This window comes from Drosophila pseudoobscura, chromosome X (genome assembly GCF_009870125.1).
Source record: "Drosophila pseudoobscura strain MV-25-SWS-2005 chromosome X, UCI_Dpse_MV25, whole genome shotgun sequence".
NCBI classification, from domain to species: Eukaryota; Metazoa; Arthropoda; class Insecta; order Diptera; family Drosophilidae; genus Drosophila; species Drosophila pseudoobscura.
This window is the reverse complement of record NC_046683.1, coordinates 9,649,501-9,676,167: the sequence shown is the minus strand read 5'-3', so window position 1 is coordinate 9,676,167 and position 26,667 is coordinate 9,649,501. Positions and strand designations below refer to the sequence as shown.

The following is a 26,667-nucleotide window of genomic DNA, read 5'->3' as shown; positions in this document are numbered from 1 at the left end:
AGAATTGATTTATGTGTAACACAGAAGCACATAGCAGACGGAGCAGACAGAGGAACGATACGCACCCAAGGTGCCACTCGGAAAGTCATTCGGAAGATCACTCAACGTTCAGCGCTTCAGGAGCAGCAGTCGCCAGGCCTTTCAGTCATCGATGAAGAAGTCCAGGTCCTACAAACTGGAGGCCCCCGATGGTGGTTGGGGCATCCTTGTGTGCATTGGCATGGCCCTGCCGTTTGTAAGTGCTACTCACCGGCAGCAAAAGATATCCATACTAGATTCCTGGCTTTTATTCTTCCTTTCCAGACTAGTGCCTTGGCCGCTCTGCCATCATTTGGTCTCGTGTTCGGGGACTTCCTGAAGAGCATTGGCGCAGAGACCAGTGCCATGGCTATCATCACCAGCGCCTTCTTTTCGGCCATGAGTTTTGCTGGTCTATTTTCGGGCTCGCTGTTCCAGCGTTTCGGCATGCGAGCGGTTGGCGTCACGGGTGGAGTCCTGTATTTCCTGGGAACGGGAATGCAACTGTTTGCCACCTCGACGATGCATCTAATGCTGGCGTTCAGTTTGGTGCAGGGTTTGGCCTTTGGCCTGATGGTCCCCACCTGCTATACGACCTTCAATCATTATTTTGTGAAGAATCGTGTGATGTGGATGAGCTTTGCACAGACGCTGATCGGCCTGGGATCAATGCTCTATCCGATTGTGATGCAGAAACTGATGCAATGGTACGGCTTCCGCGGGTGCCTGCTTATCCTCACCGGCCTCAATGCCCACGCCGTCCTGGGTATGCTCGTAATGCATCCCGTCGAGTGGCATATGCGTCGTGTGCCCCTCAGCGAGGAGGAGCTGCAGCTTCAGGAGACAGAGAAAACCACCACAGTGGTGGTGCGCATCCAGCCAGAGACTCCGCTGAAAGCCACAGAAGAAGAGCCCAAGTTTCTGCGGCGACTCTCGCATGCCGACGAGCACATGCTGAAGGTCATCTCCAGCCGGGCCTCGAGCATCACCAGCCTGGGCAACTGGTCCGGCCCAGTGGTCGTCAGCGATGCCTCGCCACAAATGCTCCACAGCCTGCAGGCATCCAGGCGCCCCTCGACAGTCAGTGGATCACCGACACCGCATACAACGGTGGCTCCCGATGCCTCCACCTCCGTCCCCAAAAAAGGATGGACCCGCACAGTTGTGGACTTTCTAGATCTGACGCTCCTGAAGAAGCCCATCTACGTCAACATTGTGCTGGGCATCACCTTCGCCCTATACTCGGACATCACGTTCTTCACCATGCAGCCGGTCTATCTGTTTGAATTGGGATACAGCAGGGTGAGCATTACTACATGAATATATCAATTTACTAGCTTACCCGGAGAACCATTTGTCGCAGTATTGTGAACTATTGCTGTACCGAACGATCCGTGCCGTGAGAAAGCCTTTCAATGGTTCTGCTGGTGTTTTTACTTCTGGTAGTTGCACTTTTCCTGAGGCGCAACACATTCCATCCCACTCATGTTTGAATTTTTCGAGATGAAGAACCAAAATGGATGAAAATTCACAATGTTCTTGTTCATTTTCTTGATCTCGTCCCTCTTGTGATTGTATTTCACGCAATTGCGATATGCTCACATGCACATTTTCGTTACTTTATTGGATACGTTGGTCTGTTCTGTATGCTCTAAAATGTGGCCTGGTTTCTTTTTTGTTACTACAAATCCCGACAAAAAAATGTTAGTTAATACCTTTCAAAGATACAAAAAAAAATTCTCGGTCCTCACCGTTTGTGAGGAGTTCAAACACAAACACTGCGACACGAAATTTGTATATACTAGAATGTAGAATAATATCTAACTTCGGCACACCGAAGTTCAGAATTTTTTTGACTGGATTTTAAAAATATTGACTACAATTTAAATTATAAATTTAACATTTCTTTTATTCTTACCCTTTATCGAAAAATTCACAGAAACACGCCTCGGCAAATAAAAATGTCATTTCTATATCGCTAAAATGAAAAGAAATTAAATATTATATTATAATTTTCTTCGAAAAATTTCATTAGCATTTCATTAGTTGTTTTTGGAGACAAAATTATGCGACCGCTCGCAGGATTTTTGATTCATGTCTATAGAGTGGATATTATTGAAGATAACGCTACCCAAATCATAAATTTCTTTTTTTTTTCAAAATTTGCACCAAAGTTCGGGAAGGTTCGATAGAGAAAAAAACACTGAGAATGGAAACATGCGGAACAGATCTTTTTTCGCGCTCGCGCAAGTTCCAAAAAGCGCGAGAAGCGACGAGTAAAAGAGAATCGGTACAAAATCGAACAAAGCGGCGATTGAAATGAGAGAGACGGAAAAAAGGCACGAAACCGACGTCGCCATTTTTACTTTATGCTCGCTCGCTATACACACAAGCACAAAACGCGAGTTAAAATTGCAAAATTTCATTCCAAATTGCATGAAATAAACACATAACCTTAAAAAAGACCTTAGCGAAACGAAAATTCGGTGATCCGAATATATAACGTAAAAATATAACATATTATATTAAATATATCACATATAACATAATTCAAATTGAATAATAATTTAATTTTTCGAAGCTTTACCTTTTTAATTGCTCTCAAATACTGCTGGTTTGTTTCTTTACATTTTTTTGCACTAAAATTCACTTAATTTTTCGAACCTTTACCTTTTTATTTGCTCTCAAATACTGTTGGTTTGTTTCTTTACATTTTTTTGCACTAAAATTCACTTATTTTCTTCTGCGCGTACGTCCGTCTCGGTACAGTTCGGTTTAACTTCTGCGCATGCGCTCGCACCGCTGCCTGGCATCCAGCCGCCGGGAAACGTAAAGCTACAACCGACGCTGCCGCCATTTTATTTTTCATCTCCGCTTCGCACGCTCACACACATATGTATATAGCACACATGAGAGCAAAAGAGACTCGGTACAAAATCGGACAAAGCGGCGATTGAAATGAGAGAGACGGAAAAAAGGCACGAAACCGACGTCGCCATTTTGACTTTATGCTCGCTATACACACAAGCACAAAACGCGAGTTAAAATTGCAAAATTTCATTCCAAATTGCATGAAATAAACACATAACCTTAAAAAAGACCTTAGCGACCCGAAGAAAACCCTTAATATTAATCGAAAATTCGGTGTTCCGAATAAATAACGTAAAAATATAACATATTATATTAAATATATCACATATAACATAATTAAAATTAAATAATAATTTAATTTTTCGAAGCTTTACCTTTTTAATTGCTCTCAAATACTGCTGGTTTGTTTCTTTACATTTTTTTGCACTAAAATTCACTTAATTTTTCGAACCTTTACCTTTTTATTTGCTCTCAAATACTGTTGGTTTGTTTCTTTACATTTTTTTGCACTAAAATTCACTTATTTTCTTCTGCGCGTACGTCCGTCTCGGTACAGTTCGGTTTAACTTCTGCGCATGCGCTCGCACCGCTGCCTGGCATCCAGCCGCCGGGAAACGTAAAGCTACAACCGACGCTGCCGCCATTTTATTTTTCATCTCCGCTTCGCACGCTCACACACATATGTATATAGCACACATGAGAGCAAAAGAGACTCGGTACGAAATCGGACAAAGCGGCGATTGAAATGAGAGAGACGGAAAAAAGGCACGAAACCGACGTCGCCATTTTTACTTTACACTCGCTCGCTTTACACACAAGCACAAAACGCGAGCTAAAACTGCAAAATTTCATTCCAAATTGCATGAAATAAACACATAACCTTAAAAAAGACCTTAGCGACCCGAAGAAAACCCTTAATATTAATCGAAAATTCGGTGTTCCGAATAAATAACGTAAAAATCACATATAACATAATTAAAATTAAATAATAATTTAATTTTTCGAAGCTTTACCTTTTTAATTGCTCTCAAATACTGCTGGTTTGTTTCTTTACATTTTTTTGCACTAAAATTCACTTAATTTTTCGAACCTTTACCTTTTTATTTGCTCTCAAATACTGTTGGTTTGTTTCTTTACATTTTTTTGCACTTTAATTTACTTATTTTCTTCTGCGCGTACGTCCGTCTCGGTACAGTTCGGTTTAACTTCTGCGCATGCGCTCGCACCGCTGCCTGGCATCCAGCCGCCGGGGAACGTAAAGCTACAACCGACGCTGCCGCCATTTTATTTTTCATCTCCGCTTCGCACGCTCACACACATATGTATATAGCACACATGAGAGCAAAAGAGACTCGGTACAAAATCGGACAAAGCGGCGATTGAAATGAGAGAGACGGAAAAAAGGCACGAAACCGACGTCGCCTCGACGTCCGTCTCGTCTCGTCCGTCTCCGCTTCGCACGCTCACACACATATGTATATAGCACACATGAGAGCAAAAGAGACTCGGTACGAAATCGGACAAAGCGGCGATTGAAATGAGAGAGACGGAAAAAAGGCACGAAACCGACGTCGCCATTTTTACTTTACACTCGCTCGCTTTACACACAAGCACAAAACGCGAGCTAAAATTGCAAAATTTCATTCCAAATTGCATGAAATAAACACATAACCTTAAAAAAGACCTTAGCGAAACGAAAATTCGGTGCTCCGAATATATAACGTAAAAATATAACATATTATATTAAATATATCACATATAACATAATTAAAATTGAATAATAATTTAATTTTTCGAACCTTTACCTTTTTATTTGCTCTCAAATACTGCTGGTTTGTTTCTTTACATTTTTTTTCACTAAAATTCACTTATTTTCTTCTGCGCGTACGTCCGTCTCGGTAAAGTTCGGTTTAACTTCTGCGCATGCGCTCGCACCGCTGCCTGACATCCAGCCGCCGGGTACACAAAGCTACAACCGACGGCGCCATTTTATTTTTCATCTCCGCTTCGCACGCTCACACATATGTATATAGCACACGAGAGCAAAAGAGACTCGGTACGAAATCGGACAAATCGGCGAATGAAATGGGAGAGACGGAAAAAGGCGCCTTTGCACATGCGCGTAGCTACACGAATTCTTTGAGTTCTTTTTCTGGTCGGCTTTTACTAAAGCTACTGCGCTGTCGCCGCTGCCCGGCATCGTGTCGCCTGGAAACAGCGTTCAAACCGACAAGACACACACACACACACATAACTAAATGGTAGAAGGGGAAAAAGTTTCCTGCTCGTGGTTCGGTTTTTACTGAATGAGAGGGGGGGGGAAATGCCGCATTTTCACTTGGAAATAGCTACATATTTGGCTTTTTAAAGCGCAGAAATATATTGAAATATATTCGTAAACTATATATGTACATATGTATATAATATAATGGTTGTTGTTCCATCCCTACCCACAGCCCGACACTGCTACTATTATAGCAATTGGAGCAGCCGCCGATTTAACATCGCGAATTTTTCTGGCCGTCACCGCTGTTTGCATACAAGTGCCCTCCCGATATATTTACTTGGCCGGAGCTGTCTTCACGGTCTTTGCTAGATTTGGTACGCAACCTCCATTGGAGGAAGAAAAGCAGGGGGCCTAATAGAAACTTACACTTTTTTTCATTCACTCACCAGTTTTTAATGGAATCACAGAGTTCGTGGGAATGGCCTGCATCACCGGAGTTATAGGCTTTTTGCGCACGTGGCTGCATGTGCCGCTGCCTCTTGTTTTTGCCGACTATTTGCCCAAAGAGAGGTCGGTTTGCGATCTATTGAGCGTTGGATTTATAATCATTAATACTCTTGTTCCCGCACAGATTTGCCACCGGCTACGGACTGTTTATGTTCACGCAAGGAAACGCCATGTTTCTCATCGGACCGATCGTCGGCATTATCCGCGACAAGACACGCGACTACTTATTAGTTTTTCACATTTTGAACGGGTTTATGATTCTTTGCGCCGTACCCTGGGTCATCGAGGTGCTCATTGTTAAATTTCGGCGACGTAACAAAATCGAACGCAATAACGTCGATCACGAGGATGTGCCCGACACGGGCCGCAGTACTGTTGTCCACTGAAAACCACTCACACTTGCTTGAATTCTCTGTCTGAAATAAAAATAAAAACTGTAAAAAAATGTTTCAACTTATGGCGGCCAACGGAATTGGCAGTGCTGCGGTTCGACTACGTACCGTACGAGCATCGATAGTAAAGTTGGCGATCGAAGGCAATTACGATTTTTCCTAAATATTTTGAATATAGTTGTATTGTCAAAAAGATTCGTAATTAAAAAATTAAAACATTGGGATGTTTTGCCAATTCTTTTCTTTTTATAAGCCATTCATTTTTTATCGAACTATCCAAATTGAAATATATTGTACAAAATCGAGCACTTTATATATATATATACATATATATATATATTTACTATATAGTACATATCAATAAAGAATCAATTTTGAGCAAATTATTGTTATTATATTGGGAAAAATTAATTTTAAATTTTGTATGCGCAATTATAATATCAAATATCAATATTGCATCGATATGTAAATTTTGGTAATTACATAAAAATGTATTTAATATGTAGCAAATGTGTAGTAAGCTTGTAGTTACCATGTAAGGAAATAAATTTAGTGGAAATTAAACCTTATTTTATAAGCAATACAATAAAGATGAAGACTTAAATTGATGCAGTCTTGTAGGAAATTAATTTAATAATAAGATAAGATTATGAGTTCAGCCCTGAGGGTCCACGATAACTAGTAATTTTCAACCGAACATAAGAATCGAGGAATATGATGGAACTTGAATACAAATAATTTGCCAGTATCTAAGGTCAAAATTGAACCGACGGTATATCGGTATATAATGATATATTTTGTCAATTTCATCAATCTATTAAATTTCATTTTCAACTTTATATAGAAAACCAATAAAAGCAAGTATTAAGAATTGACCAGTCAAGTAGAAAATTGAATCAGTAATTGGATAAAATGATGTGGGCATGGCTAAAGGTTCTATATAACTGGTAATATTCGATGGAAGATCAAAATCTTGCTAGTTCACTCAAAATGTTTCTGGACATGCCCTAGGGAAAAGGATACTATAGAGTTGAAAAAACGTTTGTCCTCACAGGCTCCAAAGAAGGTAAAAACAACTTTGTCTCGGTTTTAAATATCACAACGATATTTTTCAGTTTATTGTAATCTTACAGAGACCTAGAATGGGTATCAGGATCGAGATGTATATATGTATATGCAAGATACTAATCATATTAATGAAAATGTCTAAAACATGTCAATTTGAGAAAAGGTCTTTATTAATTACGTTTTATCTTCATATATTCATATTAAATTAACGAAATAGGGTACACAAAGTGCTAATACATCATATCTTCAAATACCAGCAACATTGCGACTGTTTTTTTTGTTGAACTATTTTCTTTAAGCCAATTTTTTTTATCAAAATACAATTAAGGCAAGGACTTAAAACTAGCCAATCTTAAAGAAATTTTATTCATCAACGGCCTACAATTATTTGGGCATTGCTGAGGGTTCTATCTAGCTAGTAATATTCGACGGAAGATCAAAAACGAGGAATATGTAAAAAATATCTTGAATTAGTCAGTATATTTTAGGTATATTTTTAAAATGAGACGGTATATTTTGGTATATTTCTACATATAATGGTCAATCGCGAACAAAACAACAACACAGGGTCGAATTTTTTAAAATAGCTCGTTTTCGGCAATTATGTTGCAACAAATCAGGATGCTGCTGCTCAGCATCGTTACGCTTTGCCGGCGTGCCTTATGCTGCTTCTCGCGGCGCCGGAAATTGAGCCACAGCGGCGGTGGTATCACATCCAACGGGGACCAGCTCCAAGCCGTCAACGTAATTGTGGAGCGGGGGGACTTCGCGGCGGCTGCTGGATCAGCAGGTGGCGGTGGTGGCAGTCGGTCAATCGGAAGGGAGCGGGACTGGAACTCGTGGGACGACAGCCCCCGAACCGTGGAGGAGCACATAGAGCAATACCGTCAGCGCATGGCCCAGCCCCCAACGCCGCCCAAAGAAGAGCCCGAGCCGGATTTCTTTAGTGTGAGTGGTATTGGTATTCGGCACAGACGGTGACATGTCCCAAATAATCTATAATTGTGTTCGATTTTGCAGGAGCTGACGCCCACCATCAAGCCCCAGGTGAAATACTTTCTGGACGATCCCACAGCCACGGCTGCGTCCAACCAACAAACCGACTTTTCAAGACTGCAGGCCCAGGATGTGGTACCCATAAGCGATACTGTAAGATCGTAGCCATTGTTCCCTCGAAGAATTTATCTGACTTTCGCCTTGTTTTACTGCCTGCAGGCCGATCTCGAGGACTGGGTGGATGACAATCCTGGCGGCTGGGAGGAGCTGGATACCTCAGGGACCAAGCAAATCATACGCGAGAAGCGGCGCGAGGCGCGGCAACAGCGTCAGCCGTTGACCAAAGCCGTCCAACCGACCATTGGAGCCCAGCGCCTGAGCGACATCCATCGCGTTGCGTAGCTGTCAATGTGCCGCCTTCTTCCTCCCCTACTACCCCACTCCCATCATTTAGCATTCCATGTCCATTTTCCCCGTACTGTTTTTCCCATTTGGCTGTTTCTTTATCGGCTGCCTTCCAGTACAGTTTCTAGTACAAGAGTGGCTTGGATTTAGTTGATTGGGCACACAAAATAAATCTTGCCTTTCATTTGCACTTCCCTACCGGTCCCAGGCCCAATCGTTGAGCCACCACTTCCTGATGGCTCTGCGGTTGCTTTGCCAATTGCCGCACGATACGCTTCATTGGCCCCAAAAGAGCTAGAGGAAGGCCTTAAAAGGGCCGGCCGTTGCTGAGACATGATGCTTTGATTACCATGCTGTTGCCGGAGCTGCTGCTGCTGCTTGGCCTAGCCGTGTCCATGTCGGACTCGTACGACGGCAGTGTCAACTATTGGGAGGCGTTTTCACCGGGCAAGCTGCTGCAACGATTGGATGCACTCACCCTAACAGATGTGGACCAGAGCAAAATGGGAAAGCTTCCCGAAATGATACAGGTCCTGGCAGAAACTCAGTCTCAGGCCGAACCCAAGGCGGATGAGGATGAGGATGTGGATGTGGCAGATGATGACTTGGAGAGCCTGAGTGGCGAGACCAGCCATGAAGCGCCGCATTCTAGTGAGGACTACGAGCGCAACTACGAAAAGTTTGTGAAGGAATACTTCGATCGGGCTTCCTCGGACGATGGGGATGCAGATGGAGATGAGGGCAGCAGTAGCCTGGAGCAGACACAAGCGGAGGCCAGCAACCACAAAGATCAGCGCTGCCGTCGCGTGCAGCGTCAGGGCCAGCTCTGCGAGATTTGCCGCCAGGCCAAAAACAATGAAGTCTCGGAGACCTGCAGCTACTCGAATGCGGAACAGCCGCAGAAGTATGCCTATGACAGTGGCAGCCAGTACAAGCGCTATCGCGACAATCCGCAGGAGGATGACGACGGCAGTGAGCAAGAATCCGTTACCGTAGAAGCAAAGGAGGAGTCATCCGCCCCCAGCAGCCTTTGTGTGCGTCGGCAGAAAGGTAAACGCGTCTGCTATCAGTGCAAGGACAGCAAGGGCAAGCGACTAGAGCGCTGCTATGATGTCCAGGAAAAGCGAAGAAAGGAGAAGGCCCTATCCTCAGTCGCATCCAAGACCAAGACCAAGTCCAAGGCCTCCTCCTCCAAACGGAAGCCACGTGCCCAACAATCACAGCAATCGGAGCAAGAGCAACGCATCTACAAGCGTACCATCAGCTACAGCTATGCCCAGGGCACCAATCCGGATGAGGAGCAGCCGCCGCCGGCGGAGATCACGACTGAAGCAGTAGCACTGCCAGCTAACCAACATCGTCGCCGTCGCTTGGTCAAAATTCTGCGGCGACGGGGACCCGTTCCGTGATCGCACATTTCATTCCCGTTTCCGCACCGCTCCCCCTGCTCCCAGTAGCTAAGATCTAATATTACAAATTTTTTTGTTTGCAATAAAAGTTTTCATACGAAAAAGGGAGGACTATCCTATGAATTTAAGTTATATTATGTCTCGCGAAATACATATCTCACTAAGAGATCTTTAGATATCTCTTTAAACGATGGCTAAAATCCTCGGCATGGGAATAGCGCTGCATGGGCTCGTCCTGTGCAGGGCGCACAAGTCTTGGTAGACCTCCTCTTCTTTTGTTTTGCTGTGATCGTAACCGGTTCCATTGCATGCAATATTGTCGGTGGTACTAAACGAAAATGACAAAATCAAACAATACCAAATTATAATATCATAGAAATCGAACAAAAGCATAAACATAGGCAAAACTTTTAACGAAAACATAAAGTAAAATCGATACTTGAAATGTTTGAGCTCGATTGGTTTTCACCGCGTTCATCGAGCACAAAGCATCGCATCGATATCCTACATCCGATATTTTACTATCGATTGTTGAACCCCGCACGACAACTTGGCGATGCCAAGAGACCTAGAACAGTATACAGTATACAGTATACTGTATGGTTAGTGGCAGAATTTAATTTTGTCAATTTTCGCTGGTGGTGTAGAGCTGTCAAACCATCGGTAGTGGCGCCACTCGATAGTTTTGATTTCGAACGATAAGAGCACGATAGTATCATTAATAGTAGCAAAACCATCGATACTACTGCCATCGACGGTTTGACAACTCCATTTTGGTGTGTGTGAGCATTGTGCGCGGTTGAGAAAAATCTTTGAACCTCATCGGATTTTGTTTAATAAAAAATAAACGAAATGGAGCATCATACATACACTAAAAGTGACTCGAAATCATGTAAGTTGGACGACGAGCACACGTGTTTCCCACGCTATTCTGATGCAGGCCATTTTTTGTCTTTTTTTTTGTTTGTTTGTTCCTACTGCATTTGTAGGGACCGTAGAGCAGACGCGCCGCCTGGTGACAAAGCGCATAAGTGCGGATCATATGTTCAAGAAACCCTCGCTGCGGAGCGATCGGGATTGGAAGTAAGTTTCTTGTTTTTTATTTTATTGCGTATTGCCAGGGTACAGGCTTGCCTTTTAAACGGTGTACGAAATAAGCGGTGTAAAACGTATACAGGCATGTGGGGTGTACGAAATAAGCTTCGGAACAAATGTATGTAGATCGAACACTAACGATGCATTTGCACCTCTGCAGGGCTTTTAAGGAAACGGCTAAGATCGATGATTTTGATGGGAAAGAACTGCGAAATAAATGGCAAGCCCTATTGCAAGTCTATCTCAATATGAGAAATGGCATCAGTGCGCCAATCACCAATCAGATCATCGCAGCAATCAACGAGAAATGGGAGTTTTTCGGTGAAATCCATCAATTCATGATCAAGAAGAATGACCATCATTCGCATGCACAGAATGCGACGAATGATCTGAATGCGCAGTCGAAAGTGACTAAGCAGGTAACCAAAAACGTAACCATCGAAGTGGCACCGGAAATTGTGCCCCCAAGTCCTAAAACTCCAAAAATGGTGGTGCAGATAAAGACGGAAATGGGTGAAGATGCGAACGACAATGGGGTGGAGGTCGTCGTCGCACCTGAACCATTTGTTTTCATTCCTGAGACAGCGAAAAACGTGCCACCAAATCAGCAGGACAACGCCAAGGAAGTCGAGGGCGAGAAGGGTTTCATAGCCCCAACAAAGAATAAGACGGCAAATCGTTTTTTGACTCCGCCAATAGGGGAGAGAGGGCAGGTAACCAAAAACGTAACCATCGAAGTGGCACCGGAAATCGTGCCCCCAAGTCCTAAAACTCCAAAAAAGGTGGTGCAGATTAAGACGGAAATAGGTGAAGATGCGAACGACAATGGGGTGGAGGTCGTCGTCGCACCTGAACCATTTGTTTTCATTCCTGAGACAGCGAAAAACGTGCCACCAAATCAGCAGGACAACGCCAAGGAAGTCGAGGGCGAGAAGGGTTTCATAGCCCCAACAAAGAATAAGACGACAAATCGTTTTTTGACTCCGCCAATAGGGGAGAGAGGGCCACTCTCGCAATCTCTGCCCCCCACACCGTCCGATGAATACGACAAAACCTCGGCTCAGCCCAAAGCTCGTAAGTCTCGCAAGCGTCCGGCTGAAGAGGAACTCTGCGAGAATCATAAGTACTGCAGGTGAGTTGTCTACCGTATGCCTGCCTATCAACTGGTTAATGATAATCTTTCCCCTTCCCGCCGTCTTCCTATTCCATTCCACAGACATCGCTGTCGCTATTTTCAGCTTATGGAGAAGCATCTCATGGCATTGGGCCGGGCTGTGAGTAAAATTGTGATCCCTTTGGCCACATTTCTAGATGTTGAGATCGAGGTGACGGGTCTAGAGGAGTTTTTTGCAGCCGACTCGGAGCCATCGCAGGTTGGCAGTGACAGTAGCACTGAAGAGGACTCCGATCAGTAATAAACAAAAGATCGAAACAGAGTATTCGGCGAGTAGTCTATAAGTAATGAAGAAGAGGAACCCAAGGCAGAGCCAAAGAAGCTCCCACTGAAACTGGGTCCACGTTTTTGTTATCCCCTCATATTATCTGTATTTTTTTTTTTTTTTTTTTTGTGTTAGTTCCTAGTTGCTGCCCCGCAAAGGAGTTTGTGAAAATCAGGAATAAACCAAGGGTCGAAACAGAGTATTCGGCGAGTAGTCTATAAGTAATGAAGAAGAGGAGCCTAAGGCAGAGCCAAAGAAGCTACCACTGAAACAGGGTCCACGTTTTTGTTATCCCCTCATATTATTTGTAATTTTTTTTTTTTTTTTTTTTTTTTGTGTTAGTTCCTAGTTGCTGCCCCGCAAAGGAGTTTGTGAAAATCAGGAATAAACCAAGGGTCGAAACAGAGTATTCGGCGAGTAGTCTATAAGTAATGAAGAAGAGGAGCCCAAGGCAGAGCCAAAGAAGCTACCACTGAAACAGGGTCCACGTTTTTGTTATCCCCTCATATTATTTGTAATTTTTTTTTTTTTTTTGTGTTAGTTCGTAGTTGCTGCCCCGCAAAGGAGTTTGTGAAAATCAGGAATAAACCAAGGGTCGAAACAGAGTATTCGGCGAGTAGTCTATAAGTAATGAAGAAGAGGAGCCCAAGGCAGAGCCAAAGAAGCTACCACTGAAACAGGGTCCACGTTTTTGTTATCCCCTCATATTATTTGTAATTTTTTTTTTTTTTTTTGTGTTAGTTCCTAGTTGCTGCCCCGCAAAGGAATGCGTGCAAAAGACTTATAAATAAGAAACGAAAAAGAAAAGACTATTACTCGTATTGACTAAAAACGTTATCGAAATTTAAGAAAGAAAAAAATACACACTGATAGATAGATGCTGTTGAATCGTTAAGCAAAGACTAGATTTAATGTTACAAGAAAGAAGGAAACAGAAAAGCTACACATCAAATGTTGGAGAAGAAAGGAAACGAAAAATAATACAGAAAGCTGGATAGAGAATAAACAACAACATCGAACATAATAGCAATAGATATTACAACGAATTGTTAAACAAATCAAAATCAAGAAGAAGAGAACGCAACCGAACAAAACGTGAAATGGCATTTTCATTGAAATAAACAATGGTTCAGGGGCATCAATGGGGCTCACGGCACGTGCATACGGATGTGTATTCTCCGAGCAACAATACTGGATTCTCGCGGAAAAGGGTAATCGGGTAATCATTGCCGAACCAAAATGGTTTGCATAATGCAGAACAAATGTTCGACACGGTTTCGATTTTTAGCAACGATATGGCAGGATCATTTGAAGCCTCTATTTATAGGAATGTTTCAATAAGAGTAAATAATTACCCACCCAATCAATTATACATATTGTAGTGCGATAATCTGTTTGGAGCTTGAGCAGAAGCCAATGCCAATCCAATAACAATCAGGCGGCGGCGGCTCAGGCGGCTGCGGCGGCGGACACAGATGAATGATAGGGCGACAGCCTTATCGGCAAAAGGAATGACAGGCAGGTGTCCCCATAACCCAGTGTGTATTTCGGATCGATACACAATTTTTTGCCTTATAAATGATACATATGGTAACGTTATAGATATACAAACAGAAGCAAAATAAAGATAAGGCTAGTACAAGAGTGGCTTGGATTTATTTGATTGGGCACACAAAATAAATCTTGCCTTTCATTTGCACTTCCCTACCGGTCCCAGGCCCAATCGTTGAGCCACCACTTCCTGATGGCTCTGCGGTTGCTTTGCCAATTGCCGCACGATACGCTTCATTGGCCCCAAAAGAGCTAGAGGAAGGCCTTAAAAGGGCCGGCCGTTGCTGAGACATGATGCTTTGATTACCATGCTGTTGCCGGAGCTGCTGCTGCTGCTTGGCCTAGCCGTGTCCATGTCGGACTCGTACGACGGCAGTGTCAACTATTGGGAGGCGTTTTCACCGGGCAAGCTGCTGCAACGATTGGATGCACTCACCCTAACAGATGTGGACCAGAGCAAAATGGGAAAGCTTCCCGAAATGATACAGGTCCTGGCAGAAACTCAGTCTCAGGCCGAACCCAAGGCGGATGAGGATGAGGATGTGGATGTGGCAGATGATGACTTGGAGAGCCTGAGTGGCGAGACCAGCCATGAAGCGCCGCATTCTAGTGAGGACTACGAGCGCAACTACGAAAAGTTTGTGAAGGAATACTTCGATCGGGCTTCCTCGGACGATGGGGATGCAGATGGAGATGAGGGCAGCAGTAGCCTGGAGCAGACACAAGCGGAGGCCAGCAACCACAAAGATCAGCGCTGCCGTCGCGTGCAGCGTCAGGGCCAGCTCTGCGAGATTTGCCGCCAGGCCAAAAACAATGAAGTCTCGGAGACCTGCAGCTACTCGAATGCGGAACAGCCGCAGAAGTATGCCTATGACAGTGGCAGCCAGTACAAGCGCTATCGCGACAATCCGCAGGAGGATGACGACGGCAGTGAGCAAGAATCCGTTACCGTAGAAGCAAAGGAGGAGTCATCCGCCCCCAGCAGCCTTTGTGTGCGTCGGCAGAAAGGTAAACGCGTCTGCTATCAGTGCAAGGACAGCAAGGGCAAGCGACTAGAGCGCTGCTATGATGTCCAGGAAAAGCGAAGAAAGGAGAAGGCCCTATCCTCAGTCGCATCCAAGACCAAGACCAAGTCCAAGGCCTCCTCCTCCAAACGGAAGCCACGTGCCCAACAATCACAGCAATCGGAGCAAGAGCAACGCATCTACAAGCGTACGATCAGCTACAGCTATGCCCAGGGCACCAATCCGGATGAGGAGCAGCCGCCGCCGGCGGAGATCACGACTGAAGCAGTAGCACTGCCAGCTAACCAACATCGTCGCCGTCGCTTGGTCAAAATTCTGCGGCGACGGGGACCCGTTCCGTGATCGCACATTTCATTCCCGTTTCCGCACCGCTCCCCCTGCTCCCAGTAGCTAAGATCTAATATTACAAATTTTTTTGTTTGCAATAAAAGTTTTCATACGAAAAAGGGAGGACTATCCTATGAATTTAAGTTATATTATGTCTCGCGAAATACATATCTCACTAAGAGATCTTTAGATATGCCTTTAAACGATGGCTAAAATGTTTTCTATCCTCGGCATGGGAAGTTCCTCCCGATGAAACACACAGAATATACACATATATATTTTCAATTTGAACAACAATACATTCACAAAAATTTCCTTTATTAGGGCGTCTCCATTAGAGGGTTTCGGGGGAATCAGAGTCTCCTCGACTGTTTTGAATTCTTAGACAAACAAAGCACAGACACAATTTGGGTTACGTTTTACACATTGGCATAAGTAGAGAGAACATGGAAGCAATTACGATTTGCGAACAACATTTATGTTTTATCTTAGCTCTAGTTTTTGTAGCTGCCAAAAGAGATATAGATATAGATATAGATCGATAGATGCGTTCGTTTCGAAAGGAAAGGGATAGAGGCTGGGGTTAAGTATTGGCACAGCAGTAGTCCAAGTCGTGCGCACAAGTCGGTTATTAAATGCATTATATGGAATTGTTAACATTTTGTGAAACCATACAAAATACATTATAATCATGGGACTTTAAGGCATCCAATACAAAGTTAGATGTTTAGATATATAGCTAGAGAGAGTCTTATCAACTATACGCTGTTTCTCTATATTTTGGGGTGCCTTTTTGTGCCATTTGAACGGATAAAAACACTAGTTGCTTGTGGTTTGACAATTACAATATATGTATGGTGTATGTATGTTTGTGGTGGGTGGCGGAGGGGGGTCCTGCAATCAATTTTTATCAGACAGTAGACAACAGAATAGTATTTAAAAGAGACACCAAGATGCGCCCTACTGACTGTCTTATAGCCTAATGTTCGTATGTTCGTTCGTTATAATGCTCACAAAAATTTCGTTGAATTCGTTGAGTGGACCGCTTAGCCGTAGTATTTTTTGCAAAAATTGTTTACCATCGGCTAATATATGTATATGTATATGTATATAGGTGTAGTAGGTACATAATGAGTAATATATAAATTGTATATAAGACATCTTTATAAATTGGCTGGCCTAAGCTTTTCTTTTTCACTGTGTGTGTGTGTGTGTGTGTGTGTAGGGGGGATCGATCACCATGATCATAAATATATGACGTATATATTGATATTGCTAAAGCTTTTACTTCCATCATCATTCAGCATTGTTCTTTTTGTAGCTCTTTTGGCGTACGTTTTGTGTGTGTGTGTTTGCAATCATTATATATCTATTATATATATATATATACATATATATATGATAGATAATGGATAGATTTATAAGGTGATGCACTTTTTTGTATATAGTATGAAATTATACCATATTTTTTAAAGCTTCTTTTTTTGTTTTCCTTTTGTATTGTGCATAAATAAAACTTAGGCAATTAGTTTTTTTAAGCTTAAAAATATACACACATGCACAAATACATATATACTTATATATATGTGCAATATACACACACATTTAAGAACATTTAATAAACATTATCTTTCTTTTTGGATGCTTTTCGTTTCATTTTGTTTCGCTTCGTTTCGTAATTTGTTCTGTGGTTTGGCACAAATGTTTCGTTTCGTACGTTATACAGAGAAAAAACAAAACAACACAACAAAAAAAAATAAAATAAAATAAAATATTACAACTTTAAACATAAACATAAAAACAATTTGTATAATTAGAATATATATATATATATTTAACTAGGATGCAGTGGCTGCCGTATCTATCTGACGAACTGGTTGAGGCTGGTCCTGCTGTTGCTGTTGTTGCTGTTGCTGCTGCTGGTGGTTGTGCCGGTAGCGGCGGCGGTTGTGGTGGTCGTGAGGCTGGTGAGGCAGGGTATACCCTCCAGGAGTATGGCTGCCGGCACAACAACAGCTGCTGGCGCTACAATTTCGACTACATTAATGGCTGCCTCTTGGGGCGACATGGCCTTGGGTGTACCAAAGTAGATAAGCGAATTATAATATCAAAGCTCGTCGTTAGGCGAATGCTCCTGCACGTACTCCTTGGGAAAGTAGCCAACCTGTTGTCGAACAAAGCAGAGCATTTATATATATATTTAAGGAAAACATAGCCCAAAGGGCTTTGCTGCACGTACTGTATCACCAATCTTTCCTCGCCACCAGCCCTTGCTGTCCCCATCTTTGCCAATAACCAATATCTGGCAGTCGGTGCGCAGCTGCAATTGATTGCTCCCTGGCTTCGGTTCGTAATCGTACAGGGCAGTGGCTATTACCTCACGATATGGCCACTGCAATAATGTATTTAATCTGCGAAAAGTTTAAGTAAATAATCTAGATCTTGTTACATTCATGTGGGGACTTCTTACCCCGCGAAATTTTCGCCTAGATCGTTTCTTTCATAGTAGGAAACCAGCTCGACAATGGTCTTGAAATGTCTACGTGTCGACAAGCAATAGAGCATGCCCTCTGTGCCAATCTCTTGATTGATTTTCATATGTTTAATCACATGATCATCGGTTCTGAAGAGAGGAATAAAAGATACATGAACTGGAAGACTTGTTTAACCGTACTCACTTTAGGCTCAGGGCATACATCGTCTCATGGGCCGTCGATGGCCCCTGAGGTCGTACCCGCAGCAAATACGTGCCAATGCGTCGATTCTCCAGACGATTGGCCGCCGTCTCGCGATCCATGTTGCCCACAAACCAATTGAACTCCGTTAGCTGGCGATCGCAGACGGGCGGCGGTTGGGTTATGGGATTCTGCTTGCAACGACCCGTCGACGAGATGCAGCCCTTGTGGACGGCTATGAGGCACACCTTGCAGCGGTAGCCCTGATGGATGCGACCCTTCAAGAACTTGGAGCAGTGCCGGCATGATGTTGGTGTATCGAATGTGAAGATTTCCATTTTGTGATCCGTATTGCGGCAGCCAGGAGGGTCAAGACTCTCCCTAAAAACGCAAAAAACATCATTGATATAGATCATAGATGCGGCGGGGGCGTATACTACTCACATTGCCTCGGTGAGAGCCTTGCGCCACTTGTCCCGCTCATGCTCCGACTTGAGATACAGCGTGAAGGCCGTCTTGCCCGATTTGCGGGCCAACAGAAGCTGGTACTTGAAGCGCGTATCCCGGCCGAGGGTGCGTCGCGAGTGACTTTGCTCCACGCGGTAGTCGGCCAGGTTGTGCGAGTCGCGATATGTATACTGCATGTCCCCCGTTTTGATGTGCAACGACTTGACCATGATGAGAATCTTGTCAAAGACAAAGGCATACCGGAGCTTGGTCTTTTGATCCTCGTGGGCCTTGATGTGCAGCTCTCCATCGAGGAGGAGGCGTCCGTACTGGAGCAGATCGTTGCCATTCTGGAGCAGATGCAGATCGAATATGCTGTCCTTCACCTTCTGTATGATAACCAGATGGTCCGAGTCGCGCTTCACCTCATTAATGTACTGCGACACATCGATCATGGCCTCCTTGGCCCGCTCCAGCGAGCGGTAGTCCTCGTGCTGTGGCGCCGTCTCCTTCACGAGCTTGTCCAGCAACAGATGGTACTTTAGGATGCGCTGCATGGGCACCGATAGTATGTCGCGCAACTGCAGCTTTCCCACATTGTACTCGCGCTCGCATTTCTGCACCAGCTGGTCGATGATCTGATTCTTCTTGCACACATCCGCCAGATAGTCGATGGCGCCCAACAGGCAGCTGCAGTACTCGCCGTAGATGAGGAATGGCTCACGGAAATCCATGAATACCTGGGCCATCCTCAGCTTGGTGTTGGGCGATAGGGCTTCTCTCAGTCTATCCAGGAATCTCGTGTGAATGTCGGCCAGCTCCTGGACATGAACACAAATTAAAAGGGGTTCGAAAATGATAACGATCCCTGGGGGATACTCACTCTAATTCGGGGAAATATTAGCCGTAGCTCGTCCTGGTTGAGATGCCGTTCCAGCGGACCCATAAACTTCAACTTAAGGGCATTGAGAACATCCAGATAGTTGGACTCTGTGTCGATTAGCTCCCGTATCACGTAGTCGCGCTGCTCGAAGCTGGTCGATGAGGCTGTCTAAATGGGCGCACAAAAGCAAATAAATTAGTTCGGCAAGGAGCTGGATGGATACAGAGCGGCGTCTCATGCACATGAAGTTGCTACAACAGCAACAGCGTTCTACCTGGCTTCTACTCGTCCTGTGCAGGGCGCACAAGTCTTGGTAGACCTCCTCTTCTTTTGTGTTGGTGTGATCGTAACCGGTTCCATTGCATGCAATATTGTCGGTGGTACTAAACGAAAATGACAAAATCAAACAATACCAAATTATAATATCATAGAAATCGAACAAAAGCATAAACATAGGCAAAACTTTTAACGAAAACATAAAGTAAAATCGATACTTGAAATGTTTGAGCTCGATTGGTTTTCACCGCGTTCATCGAGCACAAAGCATCGCATCGATATCCTACATCCGATATTTTACTATCGATTGTTGAACCCCGCACGACAGCTTGGCGATGCCAAGAGACCTAGAACAGTGTGCAGAATCACTAACCATACAGTATACTGTATACTGTATACTGTATACTGTATACTGTATGGTTAGTGGCAGAATTTAATTTTGTCAATTTTCGCTGGTGGTGTAGAGCTGTCAAACCATCGGTAGTGGCGCCACTCGATAGTTTTGATTTCGAACGATAAGAGCACGATAGTATCATTAATAGTAGCAAAACCATCGATACTATTGCCATCGACGGTTTGACAACTCCATTTTGGTGTGTGTGAGCATTGTGCGCGGTTGAGAAAAATTGTAGAACCTCATCGGATTTTGTTTAATAAAAAATAAACGAAATGGAGCATCATACATACACTAAAAGTGACTCGAAATCATGTAAGTTGGACGACGAGCACACGTGTTTCCCACGCTATTCTGATGCAGGCCATTTTTTGTCTTTTTTTTTGTTTGTTTGTTCCTACTGCATTTGTAGGGACCGTAGAGCAGACGCGCCGCCTGGTGACAAAGCGCATAAGTGCGGATCATATGTTCAAGAAACCCTCGCTGCGGAGCGATCGGGATTGGAAGTAAGTTTCTTGTTTTTTATTTTATTGCGTATTGCCAGGGTACAGGCTTGCCTTTTAAACGGTGTACGAAATAAGCGGTGTAAAACGTATACAGGCATGTGGGGTGTACGAAATAAGCTTCGGAACAAATGTATGTAGATCGAACACTAACGATGCATTTGCACTTCTGCAGGGCTTTTAAGGAAACGGCTAAGATTGATGATTTTGATGGGAAAGAACTGCGAAATAAATGGCAAGCCCTATTGCAAGTCTATCTCAATATGAGAAATGGCATCAGTGCGCCAATCACCAATCAGATCATCGCAGCAATCAACGAGAAATGGGAGTTTTTCGGTGAAATCCATCAATTCATGATCAAGAAGAATGACCATCATTCGTATGCACAGAATGCGACGAATGATCTGAATGCGCAGTCGAAAGTGACTAAGCAGGTAACCAAAAACGTAACCATCGAAGTGGCACCGGAAATCGTGCCCCCAAGTCCTAAAACTCCAAAAATGGTGGTGCAGATTAAGACGGAAATAGGTGAAGATGCGAACGACAATGGGGTGGAGGTCGTCGTCGCACCTGAACCATTTGTTTTCATTCCTGAGACAGCGAAAAACGTGCCACCAAATCAGCAGGACAACGCCAAGGAAGTCGAGGGCGAGAAGGGTTTCATAGCCCCAACAAAGAATAAGACGACAAATCGTTTTTTGACTCCGCCAATAGGGGAGAGAGGGCCACTCTCGCAATCTCTGCCCCCCACACCGTCCGATGACTACAACAAAACCTCGGCTGAGCCCAAAGCTCGTAAGTCTCGCAAGCGTCCGGCTGAAGAGGAACTCTGCGAGAATCATAAGTACTGCAGGTGAGTTGTCTACCGTATGCCTGCCTATCAACTGGTTAATGATAATCTTTCCCCTTCCCGCCGTCTTCCTATTCCATTCCACAGACATCGCTGTCGCTATTTTCAGCTTATGGAGAAGCATCTCATAGCATTGGGCCGGGCTGTGAGTAAAATTGTGATCCCTTTGGCCACATTTCTAGATGTTGAGATCGAGGTGACGGGTCTAGAGGAGTTTTTTGCAGCCGACTCGGAGCCATCGCAGGTTGGCAGTGACAGTAGCACTGAAGAGGACTCCGATCAGTAATAAACAAAAGATCGAAACAGAGTATTCGGCGAGTAGTCTATAAGTAATGAAGAAGAGGAACCCAAGGCAGAGCCAAAGAAGCTCCCACTGAAACAGGGTCCACGTTTTTGTTATCCCCTCATATTATCTGTATTTTTTTTTTTTTTTTTTTGTGTTAGTTCCTAGTTGCTGCCCCGCAAAGGAGTTTGTGAAAATCAGGAATAAACCAAGGGTCGAAACAGAGTATTCGGCGAGTAGTCTATAAGTAATGAAGAAGAGGAGCCCAAGGCAGAGCCAAAGAAGCTCACACTGAAACAGGGTCCACGTTTTTGTTATCCCCTCATATTATTTGTATTTTTTTTTTTTTGTTAGTTCCTAGTTGCTGCCCCGCAAAGGAGTTTGTGAAAATCAGGAATAAACCAAGGGTCGAAGCAGAGTATTCGGCGAGTAGTCTATAAGTAATGAAGAAGAGGAGCCCAAGGCAGAGCCAAAGAAGCTCCCACTGAAACAGGGTCCACGTTTTTGTTATCCCCTCATATTATTTGTATTTTTTTTTTTTTTTTTTGTTAGTTCCTAGTTGCTGCCCCGCAAAGGAGTTTGTGAAAATCAGGAATAAACCAAGGGTCGAAACAGAGTATTCGGCGAGTAGTCTATAAGTAATGAAGAAGAGGAACCCAAGGCAGAGCCAAAGAAGCTCCCACTGAAACAGGGTCCACGTTTTTGTTATCCCCTCATATTATTTGTATTTTTTTTTTTTTTTTGTGTTAGTTCCTAGTTGCTGCCCCGCAAAGGAGTTTGTGAAAATCAGGAATAAACCAAGGGTCGAAACAGAGTATTCGGCGAGTAGTCTATAAGTAATGAAGAAGAGGAGCCCAAGGCAGAGCCAAAGAAGCTACCACTGAAACAGGGTCCACGTTTTTGTTATCCCCTCATATTATCTGTAATTTTTTTTTTTTTTTTGTGTTAGTTCCTATTTGCTGCCCCGCAAAGGAGTTTGTGAAAATCAGGAATAAACCAAGGGTCGAAACAGAGTATTCGGCGAGTAGTCTATAAGTAATGAAGAAGAGGAGACCAAGGCAGAGCCAAAGAAGCTACCACTGAAACAGGGTCCACGTTTTTGTTATCCCCTCATATTATTTGTAATTTTTTTTTTTTTTTGTGTTAGTTCCTATTTGCTGCCCCGCAAAGGAATGCGTGCAAAAGACTTATAAATAAGAAACGAAAAAGAAAAGACTATTACTCGTATTGACTAAAAACGTTATCGAAATTTAAGAAAAAAAAAAATACACACTGATAGATAGATGCTGTTGAATCGTTAAGCAAAGACTAGATTTAATGTTACAAGAAAGAAGGAAACAGAAAAGCTACACATCAAATGTTGGAGAAGAAAGGAAACGAAAAATAATACAGAAAGCTAGAGAGAGTAAAAACAACAACATCGAACATAATAGCAATAGATATTACAACGAATTGTTAAACAAATCAAAATCAAGAAGAAGAGAACGCAACCGAACAAAACGTGAAATGGCATTTTCATTGAAATAAGCAATGGTTCAGGGGCATCAATGGGGCTCACGGCACGTGCATACGGATGTGTATTCTCCGAGCAACAATACTGGATTCTCGCGGAAAGGGGTAATCGGGTAATCATTGCCGAACCAAAATGGTTTGCATAATGCAGAACAAATGTTCGACACGGTTTCGATTTTTAGCAACGATATGGCAGGATCATTTGAAGCCTCTATTTATAGGAATGTTTCAATAAGAGTAAATAATTACCCACCCAATCAATTATACATATTGTAGTGCGATAATCTGTTGTTTGGAGCTTGAGCAGAAGCCAATGCCAATCCAATAACAATCAGGCGGCGGCGGCTCAGGCGGCTGCGGCGGCGGACACAGATGAATGATAGGGCGACAGCCTTATCGGCAAAAGGAATGACAGGCAGGTGTCCCCATAACCCAGTGTGTATTTCGGATCGATACACAATCCATAATCCACATTTGAACGATGGCTGGGCCCCACAAATTTTAGCAATATGCTGGATGGACGGGCCCTTAAACGGTGTCAAATCTAGGTGGGGGTATCGTTTTGGGATATTTTGCCTTATAAATGATAAATATGGTAACGCTATAGATATACAAACAGAAGCAAAATAAAGAAAAGGCTAACCTTTGGGTGCGGTGCATTGCATTTGGTGGGTGTGATGTGTTCGGTAGTATTTTCTTAAGACTAAACAGATATTCAGAAGATTTCAGTAAAGGTAGAGTAAAGCAGGGTAGGGGTAGAGCTGGTGGTCTGGGGAATGGGTTAAGAATGAGGATGAGGACTACGCAGAGACTACTACAGGGAGAGAGTAAGGTTAGTAATGGATAGACGGCACACCTCTGGTTTTGGCTTCGTTTGGAAGGTGACATAGCACAGATCCTCGTAGACCTTCTCGTCGTCCTCGCTGTAGATGTACGAGTACTCATGCTCCGAGGAGCTAGTCGACGGACATGACCGATAATTGTAGACAGCGGCAGCGGCCTTCTGCAGCCACTGACTCTCGTTGATGAACAGCGACGAGTTGGAGGCATGCAACAGCGACAGTGTCGATGCACAAAACGATGCATTCGATGCAAATGCCTCGGCAGCAGCCTCCGAGGTGCTTGGCTTCGGTGCCTCCCGCAGGAGGGCAGCAGTGGTGCGTGTGGGCGCCAGGGTTTCCGGCGGCGAGGCGACTGTGGCCAGAGGCACGCCCTCAAGCGAGGCAGTGTCGTCCAGAGAGAGGTCAAAGGAGAGGGTTTTCATGGAACCATTGCCACCGCCTTCGCCACTGCCGCTGCCGCCACTGCCCGAGTCATTGTCCATGGTCCCATCACCGATGTCGTCCATATCATCAATATCGTTGTCCTCGGTGCCATTCTCAATGGTTATATCGCTATTCTCATCCTCCACCGACACGGACCCAGAGCCGCTCTTCAAAGTCCGTTCGTAGAATCCTTCCCTGGCGATGGTGGCGGCGGATGATGCAGGCACGACGGCGGCATCGATGCTGTTTGTTTTTCGCATTTCACTGCCCGTCGGGAATGCAGTTTTGTTTTTGGGGGTAAAAGCAATAAACGCACACACACACACACACACACACACACACACACACAAGTTACAACACGCACACAATGATTGGTTGTGTGTTAGAAGGAGAAAGAGAGAGAGAGAGAGAGTTACAGAAATGATAGAGATAGAGCGTGAGAGAGAGCGAGAGAGTGCGTGTTAGATAAAAGCAACGGGACAATGGGATTTAATTCCAGTTTTTCTTTCGTTTTTGTTTTTGATAAGCACCCAGAGAGGGACGCAAGGGCTTAGGCGATCTGTACGTGGACGCATAATGGTAAAGAGATTGTGTGGGGAAGGGGGAGCGGAAATGCAAAATACATTGCATATCCGTTATGCTGCGAGAACCGCAGGAGGTGCATTTTTATAAAAGACACAACAAAACTTACGTGGAGTGCAGATCCTTGTAGATGGCCTCATCCGAATGGGAACGTTCGCTGGGCGATAGCAGAAGGTTGAAACCGCTGCAAAAGAAGATCCAATAAGAATCACAATTGCGGGGAGGTGGTGTGATGCAAGCATAACCAGGGATGGGGTAGCTGCTTCCAATAGCATTATGCAGAACAAGCAGTTTGATCCCATCTCTGGTGGTATTGCTGGTGGTGCTGCTGCAACAACTGCACTGCTCTTCACACACTCACACTAGATCCGGATGGAGCTGCTGCACCTTGCGACACTGCGACAGCTTTGAGAGCGTGATCAGCACCCGATGGAAGTTGGTCAGATCGTAGAGCATGGTGGGCTCAAACAGATCCGCATCGCGTATACCAAAATTATTGTGACAGACATCCAGGAAGAGCTTGATGTTCTTGCTGCACAGAAACTGGAGAAAGGAAAACCGCAATGATGATGACGATGATGTACGAGGATCGTAATGGTTGCATGGTGCCCCACCTGGGCCATTTGTGGCTTGCGATTGAATTCCCGCGGATCCATGCTGCTCGGATCCAGATGGATCACCAAATTGCACAACAGGACGCCATCCCGCAGCGTCATGGCCAGTATACGGATCTCGGCGTCGGGCAGGGCGGCCTTGTGGTCGGGCGGTATGATTTTGCATCTTGTTAGCCAGGCGACGCATTCGCGCCATAGATCTGCATTGACAGCGGCGATACCGCCGCCAAGGGAGCTGCCAAAGCTGCTGTTATTGTTGTTTGATGCCATTTGAAATATTGAGGGCGACCGATTTTGTGGGCGCAGGCAGGCGGAGATTGGGTGGGAGTTGACCTCGGACTTGGGCGTGTGTGTGGGTGCTGCTTATGCTGCTGCTGGGGGGCCTCGACTGCGGGAGTCGCAATGGCAGGCGCGCGCATAAATTTCGTTGCGTTAATAAAACCAATTGGGGCTCATCCGTGGGCCATCGTTTTTCCTGGACAGATTACTGATTACACAGATGCAGCAGAGATGCTGCATAAACTACATTAAAAACACAAGACGGACAGATAGATAGATAATAACGAAACGCGTACTCTATGGACTGGCACAGATTTTCTTTCGAGTGCTGGCGTTAATTTTTTTTTGTGTGTTTCTCTTTTGACTGTCGCTGAAAAAACGCCCGGAGGAGTGTGGGGGGTGTTGCAAGAAATGGGGGCCCAATTTGTTTGTGTACGATCAACATGGTGCTGTTAAACGCATTTTTGGGGCTCTGTAATCATAAATAGTGCTGTTGACGCATCGGTTGATTGATCTGGCAGCCCTGTATATATAATAATATAAATATATATACCCTCTCCAGGTAACACACCTTGTAAGTATGCAGAAATGCAAATATATTTCATCAACTACCTTAATCAATTTAATTTAATTTTTAAGGAACATGGGGTACAGAAACATCCTTGCGCGGAGTTTTTGTATTTTCGCTCTCATATAACTCTGCTATATATATTATATATTCGACAGGATTTACGGTATATTTTAAAATGAGAAGGCGTTATTTTTCTGAAGATC

General features: G+C 44.2%; 7 protein-coding genes across 10 annotated transcripts; 6 read left to right on the top strand and 1 right to left on the bottom strand.

The window, feature by feature from the left end:
- Window positions 1-61: 61 nt before the first annotated feature.
- Window positions 62-6,250, top strand: LOC4814704 (monocarboxylate transporter 7). Its single transcript, XM_001354972.4, has 5 exons — window positions 62-235; window positions 304-1,320; window positions 5,346-5,490; window positions 5,566-5,686; window positions 5,748-6,250. The coding sequence occupies exons 1-5, from the start codon at window positions 152-154 to the stop codon at window positions 6,007-6,009; spliced, it is 1,629 nt and encodes a 542-aa protein (XP_001355008.3). The 5' UTR covers window positions 62-151; the 3' UTR covers window positions 6,010-6,250.
- A 1,354-nt stretch (window positions 6,251-7,604) lies between these two features.
- Window positions 7,605-8,674, top strand: LOC4815305 (receptor-binding cancer antigen expressed on SiSo cells). Its single transcript, XM_001354975.3, has 3 exons — window positions 7,605-8,031; window positions 8,104-8,232; window positions 8,299-8,674. Exons 1-3 carry the CDS (start codon window positions 7,687-7,689, stop codon window positions 8,479-8,481), a joined length of 657 nt encoding a protein of 218 aa, XP_001355011.2. The 5' UTR covers window positions 7,605-7,686; the 3' UTR covers window positions 8,482-8,674.
- Window positions 8,675-8,799: 125 nt separating this feature from the next.
- LOC6901624 (uncharacterized) lies at window positions 8,800-10,001 on the top strand. The gene has a single exon (XM_002134258.3). The coding sequence runs from the start codon at window positions 8,835-8,837 to the stop codon at window positions 9,891-9,893; it is 1,059 nt and encodes a 352-aa protein (XP_002134294.2). The 5' UTR covers window positions 8,800-8,834; the 3' UTR covers window positions 9,894-10,001.
- A 580-nt stretch (window positions 10,002-10,581) lies between these two features.
- LOC6901625 (uncharacterized) lies at window positions 10,582-13,521 on the top strand. Of its 2 annotated transcripts, XM_002134259.3 has the most exons (5): window positions 10,582-10,785; window positions 10,883-10,976; window positions 11,149-11,407; window positions 11,702-12,120; window positions 12,205-13,521. In XM_002134259.3, exons 1-5 carry the CDS (start codon window positions 10,746-10,748, stop codon window positions 12,401-12,403), a joined length of 1,011 nt encoding a protein of 336 aa, XP_002134295.3. In that variant the 5' UTR covers window positions 10,582-10,745; the 3' UTR covers window positions 12,404-13,521. The 2 variants fall into 2 exon arrangements, with proteins under 2 accessions (XP_002134295.3, XP_033237607.1); XM_033381716.1 differs by having other exon boundaries at window positions 10,585-10,785; window positions 11,149-12,120.
- A 582-nt stretch (window positions 13,522-14,103) lies between these two features.
- On the top strand, window positions 14,104-15,473 carry LOC4814939 (uncharacterized). Its single transcript, XM_033381717.1, has one exon. It carries the CDS (start codon window positions 14,287-14,289, stop codon window positions 15,343-15,345), a length of 1,059 nt encoding a protein of 352 aa, XP_033237608.1. The 5' UTR covers window positions 14,104-14,286; the 3' UTR covers window positions 15,346-15,473.
- A 1,513-nt stretch (window positions 15,474-16,986) lies between these two features.
- Vav (Vav guanine nucleotide exchange factor) lies at window positions 16,987-26,362 on the bottom strand. Of its 3 annotated transcripts, none has more exons than XM_015186417.2 (10): window positions 25,615-26,362; window positions 25,362-25,543; window positions 25,110-25,184; window positions 24,010-24,682; window positions 19,336-19,503; window positions 18,450-19,273; window positions 18,009-18,386; window positions 17,801-17,953; window positions 17,570-17,741; window positions 16,987-17,494 (listed from the first exon to the last, which is right to left on the bottom strand). In XM_015186417.2, the coding sequence occupies exons 1-10, from the start codon at window positions 25,882-25,884 to the stop codon at window positions 17,438-17,440; spliced, it is 2,952 nt and encodes a 983-aa protein (XP_015041903.1). In that variant the 5' UTR covers window positions 25,885-26,362; the 3' UTR covers window positions 16,987-17,437. The 3 variants fall into 3 exon arrangements, with proteins under 3 accessions (XP_015041903.1, XP_001355012.2, XP_033237606.1); XM_001354976.4 differs by lacking the exon at window positions 24,010-24,682 and adding an exon at window positions 19,610-19,718 and having other exon boundaries at window positions 25,615-25,884; XM_033381715.1 differs by lacking the exons at window positions 24,010-24,682; window positions 25,110-25,184; window positions 25,362-25,543; window positions 25,615-26,362 and adding exons at window positions 19,610-19,718; window positions 19,899-20,002.
- LOC6901627 (uncharacterized) lies at window positions 20,166-23,141 on the top strand. The gene is made up of 4 exons (XM_002134261.3): window positions 20,166-20,320; window positions 20,418-20,511; window positions 20,684-21,361; window positions 21,446-23,141. Exons 1-4 carry the CDS (start codon window positions 20,281-20,283, stop codon window positions 21,642-21,644), a joined length of 1,011 nt encoding a protein of 336 aa, XP_002134297.2. The 5' UTR covers window positions 20,166-20,280; the 3' UTR covers window positions 21,645-23,141.
- Window positions 26,363-26,667: the final 305 nt, after the last annotated feature.